This window comes from Hypanus sabinus, chromosome 6, assembly GCF_030144855.1.
Source record: "Hypanus sabinus isolate sHypSab1 chromosome 6, sHypSab1.hap1, whole genome shotgun sequence".
NCBI classification, from domain to species: Eukaryota; Metazoa; Chordata; class Chondrichthyes; order Myliobatiformes; family Dasyatidae; genus Hypanus; species Hypanus sabinus.
In genome coordinates this window covers 172,413,282-172,438,266 of record NC_082711.1, presented here as the reverse complement: position 1 = coordinate 172,438,266, position 24,985 = coordinate 172,413,282, and the positions used below count along the sequence as shown (strand labels likewise).

At 44.5% G+C, this 24,985-nt stretch overlaps 1 protein-coding gene and 1 long non-coding RNA gene across 4 annotated transcripts in view; one reads left to right on the top strand and one right to left on the bottom strand.

Moving 5' to 3' along the window:
• Nucleotides 1-228: 228 nt before the first annotated feature.
• LOC132396110 (uncharacterized) lies at nucleotides 229-23,462 on the bottom strand. Its single transcript, XR_009512868.1, has 6 exons — nucleotides 23,360-23,462; nucleotides 9,502-9,577; nucleotides 9,340-9,409; nucleotides 8,060-8,192; nucleotides 6,700-6,794; nucleotides 229-2,944 (listed from the first exon to the last, which is right to left on the bottom strand). It is a non-coding gene; the product is annotated as an uncharacterized LOC132396110 (long non-coding RNA).
• Nucleotides 23,463-23,602: 140 nt separating this feature from the next.
• The window catches only part of ulk2 (unc-51 like autophagy activating kinase 2), a 128,639-nt gene continuing 127,256 nt past the window's right edge, over nucleotides 23,603-24,985 (top strand). For 2 of the 3 annotated variants that reach the window (XM_059973567.1, XM_059973566.1), the window contains exon 1: nucleotides 23,603-24,076. In XM_059973567.1, the coding sequence (XP_059829550.1) occupies nucleotides 23,987-24,076 (90 nt within the window). In that variant the 5' untranslated portion in view covers nucleotides 23,603-23,986. The remainder of the gene's footprint in view (nucleotides 24,077-24,985) is intronic. The other variant, XM_059973569.1, reaches the window with a different exon arrangement.

Below are 24,985 nucleotides of genomic sequence, written 5' to 3'. Positions count from 1 at the left end.
ACTGTAACAATGTACTTTCCAATGGTATGCCCTCTAGGTCTGCCTTCAACACCTGATTAAAAATGTATGGTGAATGTTTAAATCCTTGCGGCATTCTGGTATAGGTATACTGAGCACCTCTGTAAGTAAATGCAAACAGATACTGACACTGGTCAGCCAAAGAAATGCTGAAGAAAGCTGAACACAAATCAATCACTGAAAAGTAACTGTCTGGTGAAGATGGCCTGATAGTTCTTTTCTTTTTAAATCTTTTTATTAATTTTTGAGCAAACATAAATGAAACATGAATACAAAGTGTTTGAGAGTACATAGTTGATAGTTTAAGTAGACATTCAAATATATAATCAATATATATAGGCTCCCAAATTCATAGTATTTATGAACAAAAGAAAAAAAAACAAAAAGGAAAGAAAAAAAACACTAAACAACATGGGCCATTGCATAATGTTAGATATATACAGTAGTGCCAATAACTCCGAACCTCCATCCAAATAATTAAGGATAATAAAAGTGTTTAGGAAAAGACACTTTAACTCGTATGAAAATGTTGAATAAATGGTCTCCAAGTTTCTTCAAATTCAACTGAAGGATCAAAAACAACATTTATAATTTTTTCTAAGCTCAAACGAGATAGTTTGAGAAAACCACTGAAATATAGTTGGAGGATTAATTTCTTTCCAATTCAATAAAATAGATCTTCGAGCCATTAATGTAACAAATGCAATCATTCGTCGAGATGAGGAGGATAAACGACTATTATCCACCATTGGTAAACCAAATATTGCAGTAAAAGGAGGCGGTTGGAAATTGATATCCAGAACTCTTGAAATAATACTGAAAATATCTTTCCAGTAATTTTGTAAACAAGGACAAGACCAAAACATATGGGTCAATGAGGCAACATCAGAATGACATCTGTCACAGGTTGGATTAACATGAGAATAAAATCGAGCCAGTTTATCCTTAGACATATGAGCTCTATGTACAACCTTAAATTGTATTAGGGCATGTTTAACACAAATAAAGGACGAATTGACTAATAGTAAAATTTTCTCCCACTGCTCAGTGGATATAAGACAATGAAGTTCTTCTTCCCATTCCTTCTTAATTTTTTCTGATACTTCTGGCTGTATTTTCATGATCATATTATAAATAACAGCTACTAAACCCTTTTGACAAGGATTCAGAGCTAAAATTCTTTCCGTAATGTCCAATGGACATAGTTTTGGAAAAGACTAACTCATTAAACAAAAGATTTCTAACTTGCAAATATCTAAAAAAAAATGGGTTTTAGGTAAATTATATTTATTAGATAGCTGTCCAAAGGACAAAGCTATCATCCAAAAACAAATCATGAAAACATGTTATACCTTTTGTTTTCCATAAAAGGAAAGCTTGATCCATAAAAGAGGGCCAAAAAAAAAACTGATAGTTCTGTTGGGAAGGGTGGTTCATGATTTATCCCTTGTTATGACGATGTATCTCCAGGTGAGCTGGGTGAGCCCAGGGTGTGCAGGAACCTCTGCCTGCAGGAAGCAGTGAGTCTCTGCAATTCCCTACCCAGAGTGATAGCACACAGAGCACAGCACAGGCACTTCACCCCATAATGAAGTGCCAAATTTTTAACCTAGTCCAAAATCAATCCGACCCTTCCCTCCTCCAAAACCCTCCATTCTCCTTTCATCCTCTGCCTTTTGAAGTGTCTCTTAAATGCCCCTAAAGTATCTGCCTTTACCAACACATTCAATGCTGCACCCACCACTCTCTGTGTAAAAAAAACCTACCTCGGACAAACCACTATTCTTACCTCCAATCATCTTAAAATAATGCCCCTTCAATATTAGCCATTTCCACCCTGGAAAAATGTCTCTGGTGGTCCACTCAATCTATGCCTCTATTAAGTGACCTTTCCTGCTCCCTAGCTAGCTCAACCTTTTCTCCGAAGACGTGCTCTGTAATCCAGGCAGCATGCCGGTAAATCTCTGGGCCTTCTCTGGAGCTTCCACATCCATCCTAGAACACAATACTCCAAGTGCAGTCTGACCAGGGTTTTATAGAGATGCAACATTACCCTGTTGCTCTGGAACTCAATTTCCTGACTAATGAAAACACCATATACCTTCTTAACCAACCTATCAAACTGCAGGGCAACTTTGAGGGGTCTATGGATGAGGACTTCAGGGTCCCTCTGTTCCTTCACATTGTTAAGAATCCTGCCATTACTCCTGTACTCAGATCTTCAAGTTCAACCTTCCAAGATCTATCACTTCACACTCTTCTGGATTGAAGGCAGATAAATTTAAGAAAGATAATCAATTCAAAGGCTATGGACAGCTGATACAGAAGTAAAGATGCAGATTAGACAGGTACAGAGCTGATGGGCTGAATGGCATTCCACTCCTATTTGTTGAATAAGAGATATAACAATACTGCTATTTTTTCGCATTGCCTTTTACCAGAAAAATGCTAGAGGTGGCACGGTAGTCTAGTGGTTAGCATAACACTATTAAAGTGCCAATGATCTCAGTTCAATTCCCGTCACTGTCTGTAAGCAGTTTGTACGTTCTCTCCGTGACTGCGTGGGTTTCCACCCTCATTCCAAAGAACGTTTGGAAGAAACACTTGTTGGAGGAACGTTTGGAAGAAAGGTTGGGGTTAGTGAGTTGTCGGCAACCTACGCTGGTGTCTAAGCTTGGCGACACTTGTGGGCTGCCCCCCCAGCACAATCCTTTGACCATGCTGATGCAAATCGACGCATTTCACTGTATGTTTCAACGTTTCAATTTCAGGTGACAAATAAAACTAATCTTGATGGGCTCAGGCAATCACTTTTCAAAGGGTAAGTGACTAAATTCATGGTACCTGTTGGAATATCATTTGCCTGGCTGTTACTGGAGCTGTAAGTAGGGTCCACATTGAGCCTCATACCAGCGTTGATCATTGCCTTCAAGGGAAACAGAAAAGCTTCATTAAAAGAGAAGAACAAGTTTTCTGTGCAAAGGAACGATCCATCTGCAGTCCGATAAATGCAGGTGTTATATTGCTCATGGAGTTGAAGGCAAATGGCTCAAAAGTTCAAGGTAAACTTATTATGAAAGTATACATACGTATATCAGCATATAATATCCCGAGATTCCTTTTCATACAGGCATTCAACGTAGAATAAAGAAATACAATAGAATTAATGAAAAACTAAACACTTTAACATCAGTCAATGTGGAAAAGAGGACAAACTGAGCAAACACAAAATAATAATAAAAAATAAATAAATAAAGAGTTTTAGAGTCCTCGATAGTGAGCCTGTCAGTTGTGGAATCAGTTCATTGTTGAGGTGAGTGAAGTTATCCACTCTGGTTCAGGAGCCTACTGGTTACAGAAGAATAACTGTTCCTGAACCTGGTGGGGTGGGACCTAAGGCTCTTGGACCTCCTTCCTATGACAAGAAGAGATCATGGTGTGGATGGTTCTAGAAGGTAGATACTGCTTTCTGGTGGCAGCACTCCATGTAGATGTGCTCAATGGTGGGGACGCCTCTGCTGTGATGGACTGGGCCGTATCTACTTTTTGTGGGCTTTTCCATTCATAGGGCATTGGTGTTTCCACACTAGGCTGCGATGCAATCAGTTAGGATACTCCCCACTGTACAAAATAGATTTTGTTAGACAACACGAGTGAATCTACAGATGCTGGAAATAAATAAAAAACACAATGCTGGCAGAACTCAGCAGGCCAGACAGCATCTATGGGAGGAGGTAGTGACGATGTTTCGGGCCAAAACCCTTCATCAGGAGTGAAGTAACATGGGATGGTCGAGGGGGGATAAGAAGTGGGGGAAGGTGGAGAATTATGGGAAATAAAAGAGAAAGAAAGGTAGGGTTGGGGGAAGATTATAGCGAGGGGGAAAAGAGAGAAAGAGAACCAGACTAAAATTATAGATAGGGATGGGGTAAGGGGGGGGGGCAGGGGTATCAATGGAGGTCAGTGAGTTGGATGTTCATGCCGGCAGGTAGGAGGCTACCCAGGCAGGTGATAAGGTATTGCTCCATCGACCTGCGTGTGGCCTCATCTTGACGGTAGAGGAGGCCATGGCCAGACATGTCGGAGTGGGAGTGGTCTGTGGAATTGAAGTGTGTGGCCACAGGGAGATCCCGCCACTGCTGTAGGACCGAGCGCCGGTGTTCAGCGAAACGCTCTCCCAGTCTGCGGCGGGTCTCCCCAATGTATAAATGGCCACATCGGGAGCACCGGATACAGTATATCACCCCAGTTGACTCGCAGGTGAAGTGGTGCCTCACCTGAAAGGACTGTCTGGGGCCTGGGATGGTGGTGAGGGAAGAAGTGTGGGGGCAGGTGTAGCACTTCTTCCGTTTGCAGGGATGAGTGCCCGGAGGGAGGTCGGTGGGGAGGGATGGGGGGGATGAACGGACAAGGGAGTCGCGTAGGGAGCGAACCCTGCGGAAAGCCGAGAGTGGGGGGGGGGAGGGGAAGGTGTCTGGTGGTGGGATCCCGTAGGAGGTGGCGGAAGTTACGGAGGATTATACGTGTGGCTATTGGCAGGAAGGCAGGCAGACAGAGGATTACAGTAAAATAAGCCAAGGATGAGGAACTCGATGGTCTCCACCCTCGTTAACTGGGAATTGTTTTACTATTGTCACATGTACCAAGATACAGTAAAAAAACTATTGCTTGTGTGCCTCCCGCACTGATCATTACAAACATAATGGAAAGGGAAAAGCAATCACAGAATGCTGAAGCTACACCCAGTGGCCATTTTATTCTGTACCGCCTGTATCTAATAAAGTAGCCACTGGGTGTATGTTTGTGGCCTTCTGCTGGTGTCGTCCATCACCTCAAAATTCAAAGTGTTGTGCATTCAGAGCTTACTTAAGTTACTGTCGCCTTCCTGTCAGCTTGAACCACTCTGGCTATTTTTCTTTGACCTTTCTCATGAATAGGCACTTTTGCCCACAAAACTGCCGTCCACTGAATTTATTTGCACCATTCTCTGTAAACTCTGGAGACTGTTGTGCATGCAAATCACAGGAGATCAGCAGTTTCTGAGATACTCAAACCACCTTGTCTGGCACCAACAATTATAGTCAAAGTCACTTAGATCACATTTCCTCCCCATTCTGAATTTTGGTCTGAACAACAACTGAACCTCTTGACCACGTCTGCATGCTTTCATGCATTGAGTTGCTGCCACATGATTGGCTGATTAGATACTTGCATTGACGAGCAGGCATACAGGTGTACCTAATAAAGTGGCCACTGAGTGTAGTGTTACATTTACAGAGAAAGTACAGTGAATAAAATGAAGTGCAGACAAATAATTTAACATGGATCCATTCTGAGATGGTGCATTGAGCTGGAACAGGATAAGACCATAACAATGCAGAACAAAGTGCAGTGCAGACAATAAAGTGCAAGATCATGATGAGGTAGATTGTGAGGTCAAGAATCCATCTTATTATACCAGGGAACTATTCAATAGTTTTATAACAGTGGGGTAAGAACTGTCCTTGGGCTTGGTGGTATATGTTTTCAAGCCTTTGCATCCTCTGCCCAGTGGAAAAGGATATAATTAATGGCAGAACTTTTAGCTGTTCATGTACAGAGTCCATAACTCCCTGACAATCTCAACACAAGTGTAAAGGGAGGTTTATGGCATCAGTCTGGGCATGGAGTGTAAGGGTCAGCAGTTGTATTGAACTCTGGTTAGGCTGCACTTAGAGTGTTGTGTACAGTTCTGGTCGCCCCCATTACAGGAAGGATGTGGACACTTTGGAGGGGGTGCAGAAGAGGTTCCCCAGGATGGTGCCTGGATTGGAGGGTATCAGCTGTAAGGAGAGGTTGGACAAACTTGGATTTCCTTCCCTGGTGCATCAGAAGCAGAGCGACAACTGGAGATAAGTTTATAAAGTAGATAGGGCGGAGAGTAAGAATATTTTTCCCCCAGGGTAGCGATATTAAATACTAAGCGGGCTTATATTTTGAGGTGAGGGGGGAAAGATTTCTTTGTTAAACACTGCCTGGAGCTCACTCTCTGAGGTGGTAGTGGAAGCAGACACAATATTGGAGATTAAGAGGCTTTTCGACAGACACATGACTAGGTAGTGATTGGAGAGATATGGATCATGTGCAGGCGAAAGGGGTTAGTTTGATTTACAACATGAGATTCTGCAAATCCAGAAAGAGGCTGGAAATCCAGAAGAACACACACAAAGTGCTGGAGGAACTCAGCAGGTCAGGCAGCATCTATGGAGAGGAGTAAACAGTCAAGGTTCTGGGCTGAGATCCTTCATCACATCTTGGCCCAAAGCATCGAATCTTTATTGCTCTCCGTAGATGCTGCCCAACTTGCTGGCTTCCTCCAGCATTTTCAGTATGTTGTTTTAGTTTAATTTAGCATCATATACAGCACAGATTCCATGGGCCAAATGGCCTGTTTCCTGTGCTGTACTGTTCTATGTAACAACTGTTTAAGCAGTCTAGGGAAAGCTCATTGCTGTGATTTAGTGTATGAAGTTTTGAACCAGTTAAGTTTACAGGGGAAGGGGCAAGTGGGATGGGGTGGCCAGTTCCTCCCCAGTCGGGGTGTAGTCGTGGAAGCATTGCATCAGGACACAACGAGAGCAGAGAAAGCCATGCAGAGAGCTGCCAAGGGTGCAGCAGCCAATCTCAGGGAGGGCTAGCTACCTGGTCAGAGGCCTTCCTCCAGTTCATTTTGTAGATCACAACCAAGAAGAAAGCAGCTTGCACCACCACACAGACGAAGAACCCAGACCAAAGACCTGCAAAGGCGGAACAGTGCAGTGAACACAGAGGCCCGTCTGCTGGACTAGGGACTCCCTGCAATGGACAGTCCAACTATAGATTGGCCCTGCCACCAGTCACCACGGCGACGTTATGTGGGAACTAACTTGGACCCATGATACAAGACTGAGAGCCAGGGAAGTGATGCAGGCTGCCCCGTGCAAAAATACAGGCAGATTGGGATCAGGAAGAATTACAGACTGGCATGGACTGAATGGGCCAAAGGGCCTGTTTCCATACTGTATTGCCCTATGACTCTAAAGTATCATCACCAGCCACTCCAGGGATACCTTAACCACCTGCTTGAGGAGAAAGGGATTTGCATCGCTTCCAGCACATGCCAACGTGTGTGGCTGCGCCTTAGGGGAACATTCTTGGGAATAAACCCCCGACTTTAGCCCCTGTAACTGCGCGACACTCCCTCGCACTGCCTTACACATGAATTTCAATTGCTGAACTTGGGCTGAGAATTTTACCCAGTGAGTAACGTGTACCCCTTCCAGACGGTGTGAATCATCATGTGAATAAGATTGAAAGAGCACGAGGATGTTGCACGGACTGGAGGACCTGGCAGTCAAGTGAATGGACAAGAAGGGACAGTAAATCCTGAAGATGGCAGGAACGCAACAGTGTGGATGCCAACTGCCGTAAAAACTCAGGGAAGAAGAAGAAGACTGGAGGACCTGCGTTACAAGGAAATAATGAATAGGTTAAGGCTTTATTCCTTGGAACATAGAAGACTGAGGGGAACTTTGATGGAGGCACACAAAATTATGAGGGGTATAGACAGATAGGCTTTTCCACTGAGGTTGGGTGGGATTACAGCTAGAGGTCATAGGTTGAAGGAGAAAGGTGAAAAGTTTAAGGGGAACATGAGGGGAAACTTAATCTCTCAGAGGGTTGTGAGAGTGTGGAACAAGCTGCCAGTGCAAGTGGTGCATGTAAGCTCAATTTCAACTCTTAAGAGATGTTTGGATCTTAAGGGATGGTAGGGGTATGGAGGGCTATGGTCCCTATAGGTCGACGAGTGTAGGCAGTTTAAATGGTTCAGCATGGACTAGATGGGCTGAAGGGTCTGTTTCTCTGCTGTATGACTCTATATGTTTAGGAGGCACTTGTAGACCACATGCAGGCAGATGGGATGAGTTAGACTGTGTGATGGTCAGCACTAACAGTGGGCAGAATGGTTTCTTCCTTTGCCCTATGACTCCACAAAGGATACCCATGTTAGGTTAGTTCCTACCCATGACTCCAAGATGTGCAGCAAACATCAGTGTGATCCCAAGGGGAAAGCCGATGGAATAGAAGCCCACCAAGTTGCCGATGGCGCCAATCTTCTGCTTTCCCGCTCCTCTCAGCACTCCGCCACTTACAGTCTGCAGGCAGAACAGGCACAGTACCAGGTCACTGCCTCTCAAAGGTGTTCACCCTCCCCCTTCCCTCTTCTTCAATTCCCCACTCCAGCTCCCCTCTTCTAACCTCCTTCTGGTGCCCCATCTCCTTCCCTTTCTCCCACGCTCCTCTCCTATCAGATTCTCTCTTCTCTACCCCTTTACCTTTCCCACCTACGACCTCCTAGTTTCTTACTTCATTCCTCCTCCCCCACGCACTTGGCCTCACCTATCACCCTCGAGCTTGTACTCCTTCCCTTCCCCCATCTTCTTCTGTCTTCCCTTCCAGTCCTGATGAAAGGTCTTGTCCTGAAACGTTGACTGTTTATTCCTCTCCATAGATGCTGCCTGACCTGTTGAGTTCCTCCAGCACTTTGTATCTGTTGTCAGTAACTCTTTGTTAAGTCAGAGAGTTCAGTTACAAAGACGAAGGCACTGCACTGACTTCCATCAAAGCAAGGTTCGCATTTCCAAAGAGGCAGCTAGACAGAGGCCAACACTGCAAAAAGCTTCTTCACTTCAGGTCACACTACTCCAATGCAATCCAAACCTGATTCAACTCCTTTCTTTCTGAGCACTTAGAGTTAGCAAGCATTTTAACTACTATGGCATTCTCTTTTTGTAGCAAGCAGCTCATTTACTGCAGATGTGGGCCGCTCGCTGCGGATGACATGAGCCACTCACTTATCAAAACTGCTCTTTTATTACTGTAGACAATTTGTCAGTCATTAGAGCCAACACCTGCCAGGGTTAGAGTTAACCCAAACTCTTTATTGGAGCCAGTGGGTGGGCCATAGAAATATCCCCTCCCTTCTTAGTAAGAGCGCAGAATGATACAATAGTCATCTCATTCATGAAAGAAGGTGTGAATAGCTGACAGTTAATATTTTTGTTGGCTGATGCAAGAGTTAATGGGACAGAACTGTGTCCCACCTTTTCAGGAGTTAAATTCGTACTGTTGCAAATCACAGCTCCAGTGAAATTATGACAGACACGTTCCGGCAAGGAGGAGCTATTCATTCTCCTACTGTATTTCCAGTTTAGCACAAACTATTCTGTTCCTCACCGCCACTGTTAGTTCCTATAAAAATTGTTCCTTCCATTTCTCAAACAGCTGTGCTGAAATACTCACTGCAATGGCTTCAAACCAGTGGAAAGTGGCAATGACTGAGTCCACATTGGCAACCAGCTGAACGATCTCTCTGCAGGACGGAGAGGAAAGTGTCACAGGGATGTCCAGACAGGTTAGAGACATTCACTCAAATCTGAAGTTTGAAAACTTGCTTTCACTAACTTGTCAGTGGTGAACACATTACCCAGCACACTTCAAGCTGCTCCAAGAATAGTAGAAATCAGCAGAGAACAACGCCCTGAAGGGATACAAAACAGATTGTTACTGAGCATTCTGGCAGTATTCTTCTTGCGATTCCCCAAAGCACTTTTGAGTTAGTAAAGTTCTATTGTACTGAAGTGTTGTTACTGTTTAAAGTTTGAAGCTACAATGTGATCCTACGCTCGGTGACCAGTTTTTTTTTTAGGTACACCTGTTTATTACTGCAAATATCTAAGCAGTCAATCATGTGGCAGCTACTCAATGCAGGAAAGCATGCAGACACGGTCAAGAGTTGTTGGTCAGAACAGAAGAGGGAAGAAATGTGAGCTAAGTGATTTTGACTGTGACTGTGGAATGATTGTTGGTGCCAGACAGGGTGACAATAGACAATAGGTGCAGAAGTAGACCATTCGGCCCTTTGAGCCTGCACCGCCATTTTGAGATCATGGCTGATCATCTACTATCAATACTGGGTTCCTACCTTGTCCCCGTATCCCTTGATTCCCCTATCCATAAGAAATCTATCTAGCTCCTTCTTGAAAGCATCCAGAGAATTGGCCTCCACTACCTTCCGAGGCAGTGCATCCACACCCCCACAACTCTCTGGGAGAAGAAGTTTTCCCTTAACTCTGTCCTAAATGACCTACCCCTTATTCTCAAACCATGCCCTCTGGTACTGGACTCTCCCAGCATCTGGAACATATTTCCTGCCTCTATCTTGTCCAATCCCTTAATAATCTTATATGTTTCAATCAGATCCCCTCTCAATCTCCTTAATTCCAGCGTGTACAAGCCCAGTCTCTCTAACCTCTTTGCGTAAGACAGTCCAGACATCCCAGGAATTAACCTCGTGAATCTACGCTGCACTTCCTCTACAGCCAGGATGTCCTTCCTTAACCCTGGAGACCAAAACTGACCACAATACTCCAGGTGTGGTCTCACCAGGGCTCTGTACAAATGCAAGAGAATTTCCTTGCTCTACTCAATCCCCTTTGTAATAAAGGCCAACATTTCATTAGCCTTCTTCACTGCCTGCTGCACTTGCTGATTCACCTGACTGATGAACAAGGACTCCTAGATCTCTTTGTATTTCTCCCTTACCTCACTCTACATCATTCAGATAATAATCTGCCTTCCTGTTCTTACTCCCAAAGTGGATAACCTCACACTTATTCACATAAAACGTCATCTGCCAAGTATCTGCCCACTCACCCAGCCTATCCAAGTCACCCTGAATTCTCTAAAATTCTCATCACACATCACACTGCCACCCAGCTTAGTATCATCAGCAAATTTGCTGATGTTATTCTCAATGCCTTCATCTAAATTGTTGATGTAAATTGTAAATAGCTGTGGTCCCAATACTGACCCTTGGCTAAACTTTAGTTCCCTTCTAATCGGTTCCTGCTGGTGTGTGACAGGCCATGGTGTAAATGGACAATCTCTTCTCATGTGACCTGGCTGATTACATCCCCAGCACAGTCTCTCCACCTCTTTCCCCCTGTTTCCTCACTGGTCCCCTCTGCCAATAGCTCCTCTGTCCCCCTCCTTGAGACTTCCAGTCCTGTCTGGGCTGTTTGAATTTAGTCTGTTCCTGATTGGGCATTTGTGGGAATGCTCTTCCAAAGATGTTGATTATTGGCATGGGGTTTTCCAGCCCTTGTCTTACAGTGCTTCATCCAGTTCGATGGCTGTACTCGGATCGCTGGTTGCTGGCAGCATCTTTTTGCTTTTCTCTTTTTCCTTCTTTTTGAGTTCTTCGTGCTGCATTTGTATTAACTTTCTTTGCACCTCTTCCTGCTGCCCAGCCAACCTTCGTTTGTCTTTCCGGTATTTCTCAACCGCATGGACTACATGGTCTCTAAATTCTTGTGGGGTCATTGACGTTAGCCCAACCACTTCCTCCAGTTTGGATTTTACTTGCAGAGGCATTGCATCCAAAATGCTATGTCGGAACATTGAGGTCATAAATAAGCTATTCTCCACCTCTTGCTCGGTCTTCAGTCTCCACCTTTTCAACTGGTTTTCTACGTAGGCTGCTGGGTTTTCAGTGTCTCCCAGTGGATCCCCCTTTAAGGCTTTGGGGTCCACTTTGGGTGGATAAAGCTTTCTGAGGGCCTGCCATACCCTCTGCCTCACTCTGTCAAACCCGTCTCCATCAGTTCTTGGGTCGTTTGAGTTTACTATGCACGCCATTTCCATTAGTTCTTTAAATTTGGAGGTTCCCATCAACCTTATCAATAGTGCCTTCAGATCTCCCATAGCCAATAATCGTCCCACCGTTTCTTCTTCAAAGGCTCTAATCCATTTCCCTGCTCCTTCATGTAGATTGGGCAGAGTGTTTTTCAGCCCTTCTAGGTCCTGGGATCCCCAAGGGATGTACTGCACTTGTCCTGATCCTTTAACAACGGCATCATTCTTCCTCCTCCTTCCCACCTGCCCTGGCTCTCCTCCTCGCCTGACTCCCCATCTGTCTCAGGGTATGTCTTTACAGCCTCCTACACAAATGTCTCCGGGGTCCTCTTCTTCCCTCGGTCTCCCTGTGGAGTCCTTCCCTTCTGTCTTGATTCAATACTTGGTTGGCCCCTGGAGTATTTTTCGCATCTCCTCTGGCAATCCCCTCTCAGTAACTTATCTAGCTCTCTCTCTACTTCTGCAAGTCGCTCCCCTACCGCCTCCTTCTGCTCTTCTAGGCTTCTGCCTCCTACCTCTTCCCCACAAATTCTCACATTCTCTCTCTCTCTCCACTTAACTCTTGCTCCTCCAATGAGTCACCTTCTCTTTCTTCCTGTCCGTGTCTGTACACCTGTGGCAGGGACTCCTCATGATCCTTACTCGTGCTTGATTCCCTTCTCTCGTGTTTCTCCAAGACTCTCATCTCCTATCTTTTTTCCACTTCCTCTTGAATGCCTCATCTTTTCCTGCCCTGATGAGCCACTTTCTTTTCTAGTCTGTTTATTTCTATGGTATAACTGATACTCCTCATATTCCTTTTCCTCTCTCAAGTATTTCTTGCATTTCTCTCTGTACCTGTTCTATCTTTATCCTTTCTGCCCGTATCTCCTTCCATATCGCTGCTTTTTCCTTCTCGTATTGTTTTTTTTCCTCCTCATTATCCCAAACTTGTACTTCTCCCTGCATGTTTACTGTTCCCGTCAGCAGGGGGCACTGCTTAGGGGTTCCTTCCTCATTATAGGGAGGGGGCTTTTCTGTTTCTGTCGCATCCGGGTACGGAGCCGAAGCCAGCTTCTCACTGTACCTTCCTCTCTCTCTGACAGGCTGTTTCTCCAGCACCTTAGTGTCTTCCTCACTTGTAATCAATATTCCTCAGCCTTTCTCCCTCCGTTCTGAAGAGTTTTAGCACTTCCATTTCTCGTTCTCTTTTTTGCCCTCTTCTTAGATTTATCTTTTGGTTTGTAATTTTTAATTAGTGCCTCCATTTCTTCGCACAGGCTTACATAAACTGTTCCTTCTCTTGGCCATTTTGTGACCAGGTTTTTGGATCTTTTTTCCCATTTTTCTGAAGTTTTTGTGATCTCATATTTATTTACCGGGATTTTTTTGCTTAGAATCTCTACTGCCGTTCCTTTACCTGTCATGTTGTTCTCTCTTTTTAAGGTATTTCAGAGATTCACAGTTCGTTTACTGGTTAATATTATTTACTCTAATTCTATGCCTAGTCTATCGTCTATCTACCAGTGCTTTAAACTATATATTGGACTGTCCTTGTTTCCTATTCTGTTCTGCCTGTACAGACCTCTACTTAGAGCGGTATCCACAGAACTTTCTCTTTGCACCTCGTCTATTCAGACCCTTATCTCTTAAGGCGGTATCCACGAGGATTTTCTCTATTTTTCCTTTCCCTGCCTGTTCAGACCTTCGTTTCATACGAAGCAGGGTCTTACCAACACCACGTGGAATTTTTCTTCACTTATTAGCTTATTTGTACTTACCCTCATTGCAGTGTTCTTGATCAATCCTCTGAGCCTCCTGTTAACCCCCAATTCTGCCAGATTCTTTGGACTAGAGAGACCCTTCGGCAGTGGTCCCACACTTCTGAGATTCCAAGACCTCCCCAAAGCCAACAGAATTCTTAGTTCAAATTGTCGCAAAAAGCGCTTACCTTTTGTTTGGGTGCACCCTTAATTCTGTTAGCCCTGTGGGGTTCCCTAGAGAACTGGGTAGTGTCCCCAATCTGCCGTTTCCACAGGTCTCTTTCCGATCCTGCCGACTACGCCAATTTTTGTTGTGCTTTCTTGTGCCCCACAAACAACCAGGAGACGCAGAAGATTCTTCAAGAAGTATTAAACTTTAATTTGCAAATCAAAGCTGAGACAGTCAGTGCGCTAGTCGCTGATTGCCCACCAATCCTTGTGCCTAGCATTTTTTAAAGCAATCTCCTGGTTTAGTTGCATTAGCATATCACCAGTACATACTTCCCGCTATTGTTTCTACCCATTAACTTAATCATGTTCTGATCTACTTTTTGAGCCACGTGTTACCTCATCCCTGGCCACAGTTATCTCTGAGCTAGCCTCTCATTAACACACCATTATCTTCTTATTTGGCTACATTCTTAAGTCACTGATGTGTTCAATAGTACAGAGACAACAGAGATTTCATTCTCCTACTAAATTGGATACATACATAGCAAATACAAAGCTGACTACATAGTTTTGGTTACACAGCAAACAATGCAACTTTATACTCTAATACCTTCAGGTGTATGGGGTTTACATATTCTCCCTGCGACAGCTTGGCTTTTGCCAAGATGTGCAACTTTTACCTGGGTGTAAGTGTGATAGAATCTGGGGTGGGAGGGGGGAATTCATGAGAATGTAGAGAGAGTAACTTATTGAAAAGATTAATGAGGAACTAGGATTGTCTTGTCAGATGGTATTATCTAGATGAGCTGAAATTGCCTCCTTCGTTGCAAGGAAATATCACCATGATCTTGTCGAGTGGCAGAGCAGGCTTTGAGGGTGACATACCTGTTTATTCACTTCTAATTGCCTTTATGAAAAATACTTTCCCTCGAACTTGTGAGTCTTTGGAAATCTCTCTATGCCATCTATGAAAGCAGGTTCCGAATATTTTTAAGATTGGGGTGGACAGATTCTCGAGAAGCATAGGGTGAAAGGTTACCGGAATAAGTGGAAGCTGAAAGTTGCAGTCAGATTGTCCCATGGTCTCACTTAATGGTGAAGCACGCATGTAAGGCCAAGTGGCCTGCTCCTCCCTATTTGTATGTTCATCACTCTGGAGGCGTGGCAATGTGTGTACACCGAGCTTCTGCGAACTGTAATGTGATCAAATGTAGACCGTTCTCTTCTATTGCAAGTGTATTGCGAAACTCTGCAAGTCTGATGGAGTTGCTGAAAGCCCAGTGTCTGTGTGTCCGAGTCCAAATCGGAGTCCGCTGTCTCACCCTTTCTAACTGCTCCATTGATAATGGTAATTGCTCAGATGTAGAATGATATTCAAAAGGCTTGCCACAGACTGATTTCCATCTGTCTTATGGTTTTAAAAACTGTCAACTTTAGAACAGTTATGAGTGTGAACAGTACAAAAAGTCAACAGTATGTATTTACAGCAAATTAACTGCATTTTGTGAAACAGCTGGAGCTAGATTGAATTACAAGCTCAAGATTTGTTCATTTATCACTTGTACGTTGAAGCATAGAGTAGTAAAGCACCATTTGCTTTAACAACCAACACACCTAAGAATGCGCTGGAGGTAGCAGCAGGGGGCGCCACATTCCAGTGCCAACTTGGCATATCCGCGGTGCTCGGCCGAACAACACAGCACAAGTAACAGATGGGCAGCAGCAAAGTAAGCCCCATTACCCCTCCCACACATATACACAGCCCTCCAAACCCAGCATGGGCAGACTTGTGTTTATACTGACCAAAATAAATTAATTTCAATTAATTCAATTCTCAGAGTTGGGGCTGTGGCCAATGGGTCTCTATTTCAGGACTTCCCATCAACCTTCTGGCTTCACCTGCAAATGTTATGTTGGGATTCAGAGCTGTTAGTGGAACTAATACCCTGTGCACAAGCATTCTTATATTCTTCCTTTGTCCCACATATGAACTTAATTACTTGGCATCATGCATGTATTTCATTGAGAAACCTGTTGGAAGACCAATACAGGACACCATTGGTTTGTTGTGGAAGACAGGATTGAAATGCCTAGATAGAGTGGACGTGGACAGGATGTTTCTTATCGCAGGAGACTCTAGGACAGGGGTCAGCAACCCGCGGCTCTGGAGCCACATGCGCCTCTTTCATCTCTGTGCTGCGGCTCCCCATGGTTTGTTAGTTTTTGAAATGTAATTCAAAATTTGAAGATTATGGTGATCTTGTACAATCTAAATAAAACATTGTGATGACCCCATTTCCTGGCACATCCGAACCGGCTCACAATTAGCCACCGTTCCGGCTAAGGGAGATAGCCTACGGGAGTTTGTGAGTACGTGTTTTTTGGAGCATCCGCGCCCACGGGGGGGGCGGGTTGAGGGAGGCTTTAAAGCAAGGCTGTTTAGTTCGAACAAAGTTATCTTTGACTGCAGTGTCGTTATTTTAGCGCTGCGTGTAGCACACCGCCACAACGTGTTTTTTATCGCGATTAATATATGTCACCACTGCCAATCCCTGACACCCGCCAGTGCGCGATTTCTTTTAATTTTTCGATCGAAGGTAGGCTAACCATGGAGTAACCTTCAACCCAACGTCTTTTTTTCGGAGTTCAAAATGTTTTTGTTGCATGCAGAAATGTAATTTCGTTTTCTCTGCAGGAGTTCATCAATTTCATAAATGCAACACATTATAGTTTGTTTATACATAGCATAAAGGCAAAAAAAACCGTTGTATGCAGTGTTATTTCATTTTAAATGTCAAACGGGTTTTGTGGCTCCCAGTGTTTTCTTTTCTGTGGGAAATGGGTCCATATGGCTCTTTCAGTGGTAAAGGTTGCCGACCCCTGCTCCAGGACCAGAGGGCACAGCCTCAGAATACAAAGATGTCCCTTTGGAACAATGATGAGGAGGAATTTTTTTAGTCAGAGGATGATTAATCTGTGGAATTCATTGCCACAGATGGCTGTGGAGGCCAAGTCATTGGATATATGTAAGCGGAGCAACACGCACAAAATGCTGGAGGATCTCAGTAGGCCAGGCAGCATCTATGGAAAAAGGTACAGTCAATGTTTTGGCTTGAAATGTCCACTGTACTTTTTTCCATAGATGCTGCTGAATTCCTCCAGCACTTTGTGTCTGTTGCTCAGATTTCTAGCATCTGCAGATGTTCTCTTGTATGTGTAAAGAGGGTTTCTTCTTTTTTGTTAACTAGCAGGAATGTTAATTTACTGATAACGAGAATGGTATTCCTTTGTAAACCAAATGGGGATTAATGTTCTTTCTTCTGAGTCTGTAAGCTTTTGTTGACGGGCTTTTGGGCAGATCGGCGCGAGGGGGTCGAGAGAGAGGACGCGATGCTCTAAGCTGGGCGAGGATCGGACCCCAAAGGGGGGTCCGAGGCCGGGAGATTCTCCAAGGAGGGGGGGGGATGAAGCTAGATGTGCTTGGTTGACCACTCGGAGGGTCCTGAGCGGTTTGGAGAGTCCGAGGAGTTCGGAGGGTCCTGAGCTGCGAGTCGAGGAGTTCGGAGGGGATCGAATGGTGGCCAGAAGACTTCAGTAATTGAGCTCCAACGGCTGTGCACGAAGTGGTTTGGACTTTGATAAGTTTGGCGCCTTTTCTTTAATTTTCTCTTCATATATACTGTATCGTTATTAATCACTTAGTTATAGTAACCTTTATAAATTGTACTCATTTAATCGCATATGGTGTACTATCTGTTTTTGGGTGAGGCGGGGACATCACACAGCATCCACACCAGCTGATTACCCAGTTTGGCGGGGCCGAAGGCTGCTCCCCCTAGACCGGGGGTCGGCAACCCGCGGCTCCGGAGTCACATGTGGCTCTTTTACGTCTGTGCTGCGGCTCCCTGTTGCTTTGGGAAATAATTGGTTGTGGCGACCCTTTTCCTGGCACATCCGAACCGACTCACAATTAGATAGCCTACGGGGGTTTGCGAGCACAGAGCTTTGGAGCCTCTGCGCCATGGGGGGGGGGGGGGGCAGGTTGAGGGAGGCTTAAAAGTGAGGCTGAAGATTTCGAATAAAGTTTTTTCCTTCGACTGCAGTTACCGACTATGTGTCGTAATTTTAGCGCTGCGTGTAGCACACCGCTACATGGTCATATTTAATTAAAATGTATTTTATGTTAGTTTGTTAGTTTTTGAAATGTAAATCTAAATTTGAAGATTATGGTGATCTCGTACAATCTAAATAAGACGTTGTGGCGACCCATTTTCTGACACATCCGAACCGGCTCACAATTAGCCAGCGTTCAGGCTAAGGGAGATAGCCTACGGGGGTTTGTGAGTACGTGTCTTTTGGAGCATCCGCGCCCATGGGGGGGCGGGTTGAGGGAGGCTTAAAAGCAAGGCTGTTTAGTTCGAATAAAGCTATCTTTGACTGCAGTTTACTGACTGCGTGTAGCATGCCGCTGCAACTTGTTTTTATCGCTGGCTGTCCAGAGGGGAGGTGCTGAAACGCTTTGTCGCGTGTCTGGAAGAAGTGAAAACTTTCCTGGGCAGCAAAGGGCTCACCTTTCCTGAGCTGGAACAGCCAGAGTGGCTGGAAAAGCTACACTTCCTGGTAGACATGACAGCGCACCTGAACACGCTGAACACAGCTCTTCAACGGGGTAAGGACGTACAGCCCTGCACATGTTGGAGGATGTTTTGGCATTCGAGCGCAAGTTGACGTTGCTTGCCAGAGATTTACAGAAAGGCACTTTGTCTCACTTCCCCAATTTGAGAGAGTTCAAACAAGGTCACGACATGATAAATTCGGAGTATTTACATTCTGCAATCATCGCAATGCAAACATCGTTTGGGAAACGCTTCTGTGAGTTCAGAGAGGAAAAAAACACATTATCCTTCCCGGTCACTCCCCTAAGCATCGATCCATCCCTACTGAATACGACAGCATTGTCAGGTGTGAGTCAACCTGAACAAGTATGATAAATATTTTAATTGCCTATTATTTTACGTATATTCATATGTTTTCATTGTTCAGTGAAATAGTCCTTTTATTTTTCAGGTTGACAGCTGGCTGACGTTATTTTTGGTTTGCTGCTGGCGGCAAATTTAAGTTTGGCGTTTTTCATAAATACAAGAAGGACTCAAATAGACGTTGAGTATTTTACTTAAAAGTAACCTTCAACCCAACGTCTCTTTTTCGGAGTTCAAAATGTTTTTGTTGCATGCAGAAATGTAATTTCGTTTTCTCTGCAGGAGTTCATCAATTTCATAAATGCAACACATTATAGTTTGTTTATACATAGCATAAAGGCAAAACAAAACGTTGTATGCAGTGTTATTTCATTTTAAATGTCAAACGGGTTTTGCGGCTCCCAGTGTTTACTTTTCTGTGGGAAACGGGTCCAAGTGGCTCTTTCAGCGGTAAAGGTTGCTGACCCCTGCCCTAGACGAAATGAGCTGAGCGAGCCTGAGGCGACCCAGGGGTTTACATATGTAAAGCAGAGCTTAAGTTCTTGATTAGTAATGGCATCAAAGGTTACAGGGAGAAGGCAGGATAATTGGATTGGGAGGGATAATAAATCAGCTATGATGGAATGTTAGATCAGACTTGATATGCTGAATGGCCTATGTCTTGTGGTCAAATCAAGGCTTGAAGTAGCACTAGCCCTGAACTTAATTTACCATATTTGAAAATACTTGGCTTGCATTAGCAAGAGTTTGAGCTTCTAAGAATCAGGAGTGAGTTGCCTGAAGGTGTGGTGAAACAAGTTAATTTGTAATTTTCAAATGAAAATTAGATTAATTCTCATAATTCTCGTGATTAATTTCAACCTCAATGACAAATAGTATTTACATTTAGTGTTTTTGTGATAGCAACACATGCCAGCTTCGCATGAAGGCACACAGAGAGGTATGAGAATTTTTAATCCTCTTCACAATCTCTCCTATTTCACCATCTCTGAAACGTTCTCCAATTACCTTTTGTGACTTAATGATCCTCCACTGTTGGCCCCTAGCCAGAGATTTTTCAAACAAAAACTCCAATAAATTGCTATATCAATCTGCAGTCAGTGGCACTCGGAGTTAGACTACGTTATTATTTTATTAATATATATCTATTTTGTAGCTATGTATATCTGCTATCATAATTATGTGCGGTGCGTGACTTAGTTCTGTGTTTTGCACCTTGGCCGCAGAGGAATGCTGCTTCGTTTAGCTGTATTCATGTGTAGGGTTCAATGACAATTAAACCCGACCTTGAATTTGAAAAAGAACAAATAAAGGAAATTTGTTTAAAATAGTGCTGGAAAATTGCTGTAAATTGTAAAGGATTAGTAACCTGCATCTCACAGTACTATAAGAGGCGGCCATAGAAGTAGCTGTCTTGTTCCCAAATTCTATAGATTATGAAAAAGAGCCAAGAATCTTCCTCTTGCCACTATTTCCCTTTGTTAATCCTTGTTAATTTCTTTACTCTTAGCGACTGTTTCTTCTGTTGCAAAGGCCAAAGATTACACACTTTGTACCTAATAAGTTGCCATTCAGATTGTATGCTTTCGTTATCATCATAATTAAGTGCTGTGTCCTGTGATGTGGATGATATGGTCTTTTCTCTATCCATGACCATGATTGTTCTTGGCAAATTGTTCTACAGAGGTGGTTTGCCATTGCTGCCTTCTGGGCAGTGTCTTTACAAGAAGGGTGGCCCCCAGCCGTTATCAATACTCTTCAGAGATTGTCTGCCTGGCCTCAGTGGTCACATAACCAGGACTTGTGATATGCATCAGCTGCTCCCATGGCTTCATGTGACCCTGATCTGGTGGGGGGAGGGTGGGGGTGGTTGGCTAAGCAGGTGCTACAACTTGCCCAAGGGTGACCTGCAGGCTAGTGGAGGGAAAGAGCACCTTATTGCTTTGGTAGAGATGTATCTCCACCCCACAACTGTGGCTACTTTTAGGTATGCCCACTTGTTAATGCAAATATCTAATCAGCCCTTCGTGGAGCAGCAGTTCAATGCATAAAAGCACGCAAACATGGTCAAGAGATTTAATTGTCATTCAGACCAAACATCAGAATGGGGAAGAGATGTGATCTAAGTGACTTTGGCTGTGGAATAATTGTTGGTGCCAGATGGGGTGGTTTGAGTATCTCAGAAACTGCTGACTTCCTGGGATTTTCACACACAGCAGTCTCTAGTTTACAGAGAATGGTGTGAAAAAGAAAAAAAAATCCAGTGAGCAGCACAGTGAGCAGTGGGTGAAAATGCCTTGTTGATGAGAGAGGTCAGAGGAGAACGGCCAGACTGCTTCCAGCTGACAGGAAGGCGATAGTAACTCAAATAACCACACGTTACAACAGTGGTGTGCAGAGGAGCATCTCTGAACACACAACTTGTTGATGCTTGAAGCAGCTGGGCTTCAGCAGTAGAAGGCCCCACCAGGTTCCACTTCTGTACCTAATAAAGTGAGCATTGAGCGTATGTCATGATGATGAACCTGATTCTGATTGTTGCTTTGCAGTGCAAAGATAAACTTGCTATAAAATACAAAAGTAATATTAAAAATGGAACCGTGCTCTTAAGGGACAGTGTTCATGAAATCTGATGGCAGAGGGGAAGAAGCTGTTTCTGAACAGTTGACTGTGGGCCCCTGTACCTCCTCTCGAGCTGGAAACCACAAGAGAGCACATCCTGGACGGGTGCCTCCTTGCAGATGTCCTCGATTTTGGGAATTCTGGTGGTAAGGCAGTGTGTTCAGAGGTCAGCTAAAGGTTTTAATGTTTTATTTTAAAGTCTTTTTATGATCACAGGACAATACTGAACATTAAGAACTTCAGGTACTGCAGGTCTAGCCCTCCAGCAAGTTGCTCGTTTGCGGAGGAGCCGGATTTGGTGTGGAAGGTCACTGCCCGCTGTAGGGAGGCATTGGAGTCGGTGTGCGGTCTAACTGTGAGTGATTGTTTTGGTTGTTTCTCGTGCGATTGCAAGATAATGTACAATGCTGCAAGTCCTGAACCCCTGTTTTTTGGTGAGACAGATGGCAGGGGAGCTACGTGGCTTCTGTTGTAGTGAAGATTAGAATTCAAGCTGCAGGACATGCCACTGAGGGACAGGCTATATATCTAATTCATGTGACTGATTGTTTACTTGTTATCTTGTGTCTTGTGCTGTGCATGACTGTTGGTAATGTGTTTTGCACCTTGGATTCAGAGGAATGCTGTTTCATGTGTCCTGATTAAGGGTTTCAGCCTGAAATGACGCTGCCTTGGCCTGCTGAGTTCCTCCAGCAATTTATGTGTGTTGCTTGGATTGACAGCAGCAGATTTTCTCTTGTTTGTGAAGGGTATTCATGTATGGTTAAACTTGAACTTAACATTTCTCTCCCTAGTCTGCCTGAGTCTCCCTAAAATCAGTCTTTTTAATCAAGCTTTGGGTTATCTATCCTAATAACCCAATATGTGACCATTTGCTGTATTTTGTCTGGTGATACATGTGTGAAGCATTGATACATGTTGTATCGTCTTTAAATGGACAGTCATTGGTGGAATGGGTGAACAGCTTCAAGTTCTTAGGTATCAACATCTCAGAGTATCTGTCCTGGGTCCAGCACATTGATGCAGTGATGAAGAAGGCATGCCAGCAGCTTAACTTTGTTAGAGAGTTTGAGGAGATTTGGTGCAGGACCAAAGGCTCTTGCACAATTCAACAGATGTGAGGTGCAGAGCATCATGGTCTGGTTTGGACCCTCCCAGCAAAGTAAGGTTGTAGATATTTTCAAGAGATGGTGTCACAAGACAGTGATCCTCACTATCCCAGTATATAGTCTCTTGTTACACCAGAGAGGAGGAGCTTGAAGACCCACCCTCAATGATTTAGGAACAGCTCCCTGCCCTCTGAATGCACAATGAACCTATGATCACTAACTGATTATATTTTTGCACTATTTAATTTTGTACTTTATCCCTTTTATGTTTTTGCACTACTGCCGCTACAAAGTATTCCATGCTTCAGTAATAATAAATCAGGCTCTGACCGTTGCTCAGCAGTGGACTCAATAAGACAGCAGAAATAATAGTAGTTCTAATAACCTATGCGATGATCTTGTATCTCAGCTACATTATTAAAGTTTAATAATAGCAAGTTCAGCAAGATACTTTTCTCTTGTATCAAGTTGTGCAACATGGTCTTGCTTACATGTTTGTTCCCAGAAAGTACGCGATAGGAATGGGGGTGGGGGGGGGGGAGAAGCTGACAAGTCTTATGCCCTTACAGAGGGCCAAATGGCCCAATGAAATGGCCGAGTGGCCTCGTGCCTGTCAATCAAGTCGCGCGTTTACATAAGGACCGGAAGTGACGCACGGAACCAGGGAACGTAATACACAGAGCATCGCTTTTTTTTATATAAAAACAAATCATGCTAGGATTAAGTTACACGAAGATTCTTGGGCTTCCACTCCTGCCACTGCGCCCGCAGAATGCAGCACGGCCCTGACGCAGCTTGGTGAGCGGACCGGCTCGTCCAGCGGGGCTCGGACGCTCCTCGCCGGAAAGGGAGTTGGGGGCGGATTACTTTGCAAGGGGCGGATGGGCACGGGCCGGAGTGCACCGCGTGCGCCATGTAAACAAACCGCGCGGATCGATACCGCTTTGGACGGAGAGTGCGAAGGTAGCGATGGCGGGGGAGGGGGGGGGGAAATAAAACCAACCGTTATTCCGCTCGGTGTCCGCTTCCAGTGTCACCGCTGCCCGAAGCGGGCGGTGTCTTGTCGCCATTTTCCGAACTGTGACAGAAAATAAGGGGCACAGCCGCCTCCCGGCGCATTCAGAAGGGGGGGGGGAGAGAGAAGGCTGCACTTCTTGCTGGCACGGGCAAGGAGACGGTGACGTAGGCGGGTGTGCCACGCTCTCTATAAAAGGCGCCGCGGCCGCTTGGCAATGCAGAGCTTGTTGGTCGGCGGCGGGCGGGAGCGACGCGGCCGTGTGCCGCTGCCGGAACAAAAGAAACAATAAAACAAAAATGCCGCAAAAGCTCTATAGCAGGAAGGTGGATTCCTCCACATCAGCCTGATTTGTAACACACGCATGTAACTGCCCCCCCCCTCCATACACCGCATAGTTGCTAACTATGCGCAGCAACCGAGCGCTAGTGGAATGGGATTATGGTGGCAGAGCCGCCTCTGCTCCTTCACAGCTGATGCCGCTCGCTGGAAAGCTCGGGCTCTGCCTTGCCGCCTGTTTCAAGAGGGAGCAGCAAACACTGCCAGCAGCAGCAGCTTCAATCACCACTTCTATCTCGTCCTTTTTTTCCTCTTAGCCCCTCGGCAGTGCCGGCTATGGAGGTAGTGGGGGAATTCGAGTACAACAGGAAAGATCTCATAGGACACGGAGCCTTCGCTGTGGTCTTTAAAGGCCGCCACAGGAAGGTAATAATCCATCGCTTGCTGGGTTGTTAGTTGGTGTGCTTTTGCAAACTTCAGCCGGCATCAGTATTCGAACCCTCAACTATGGGCTCGTTTGCAGACTCGACGGCATACAAATTTGCTGTAAATTACAATCAAATCAATGTTGTATGAGTGTGGCTCTAATGTTGCATGTTCGTGAATGCACGTACAGATCTTTTGTGGAACTCGGAGTTGTGACATTTCATTGCTGATTGTTCGTGCTAACTATTTTTCCACTGTTGTGGTCTTGTGTTTTGTCATCTGACGCCTTCTCTCTCCGGTGGTGCAATACACCTGGTGAATAATACATGCCATTTTGCTAAAGTGTGCTTGATTTCCCTTTCATTCTTTTTAAATCAAAATAAGTACATTGCATTAAATGTGTTTTTATGCCTTGATTTAGTAGTTTAAAGCCAGTGTTAAACAGTTGATTAAAATGAGCAAGAAGGGTTATTCACAGACAGACGTCCATCACACGTGTTTGATTCCAAGACCGAGGTCAACGGGGTTGGGGTATTTTTAACATCAAAGTTTAGTACAGGAATGTAACTCTTAGGTAAAAGATGAGCTATGATCTCAGTGTCTGAAGAACAGACGAATGACTCTTGGTTCCTCATGACATTGGTTATTATTAACCAATTTAAAAAAAACAAATCGGATGCAGTGTACTTTAAAGCAGTGTGTGATCGTTTGCTGAATGGATATCTTATGAGGAGCAAAGGAGGAGGGTGAGAGGTGTACAAGAAAGAGGCTTATATTGAGTGGATAGACAGAGACTTTTTCCCAGGGTAGATAAAGGTAACAATAAAGGGTGTAATTTTAATGTAGTTGAGGGTCATGAAGAAAACTTTTGGCACATTGGCCTTCATAGATTGAAGTATTGGAGTTGAG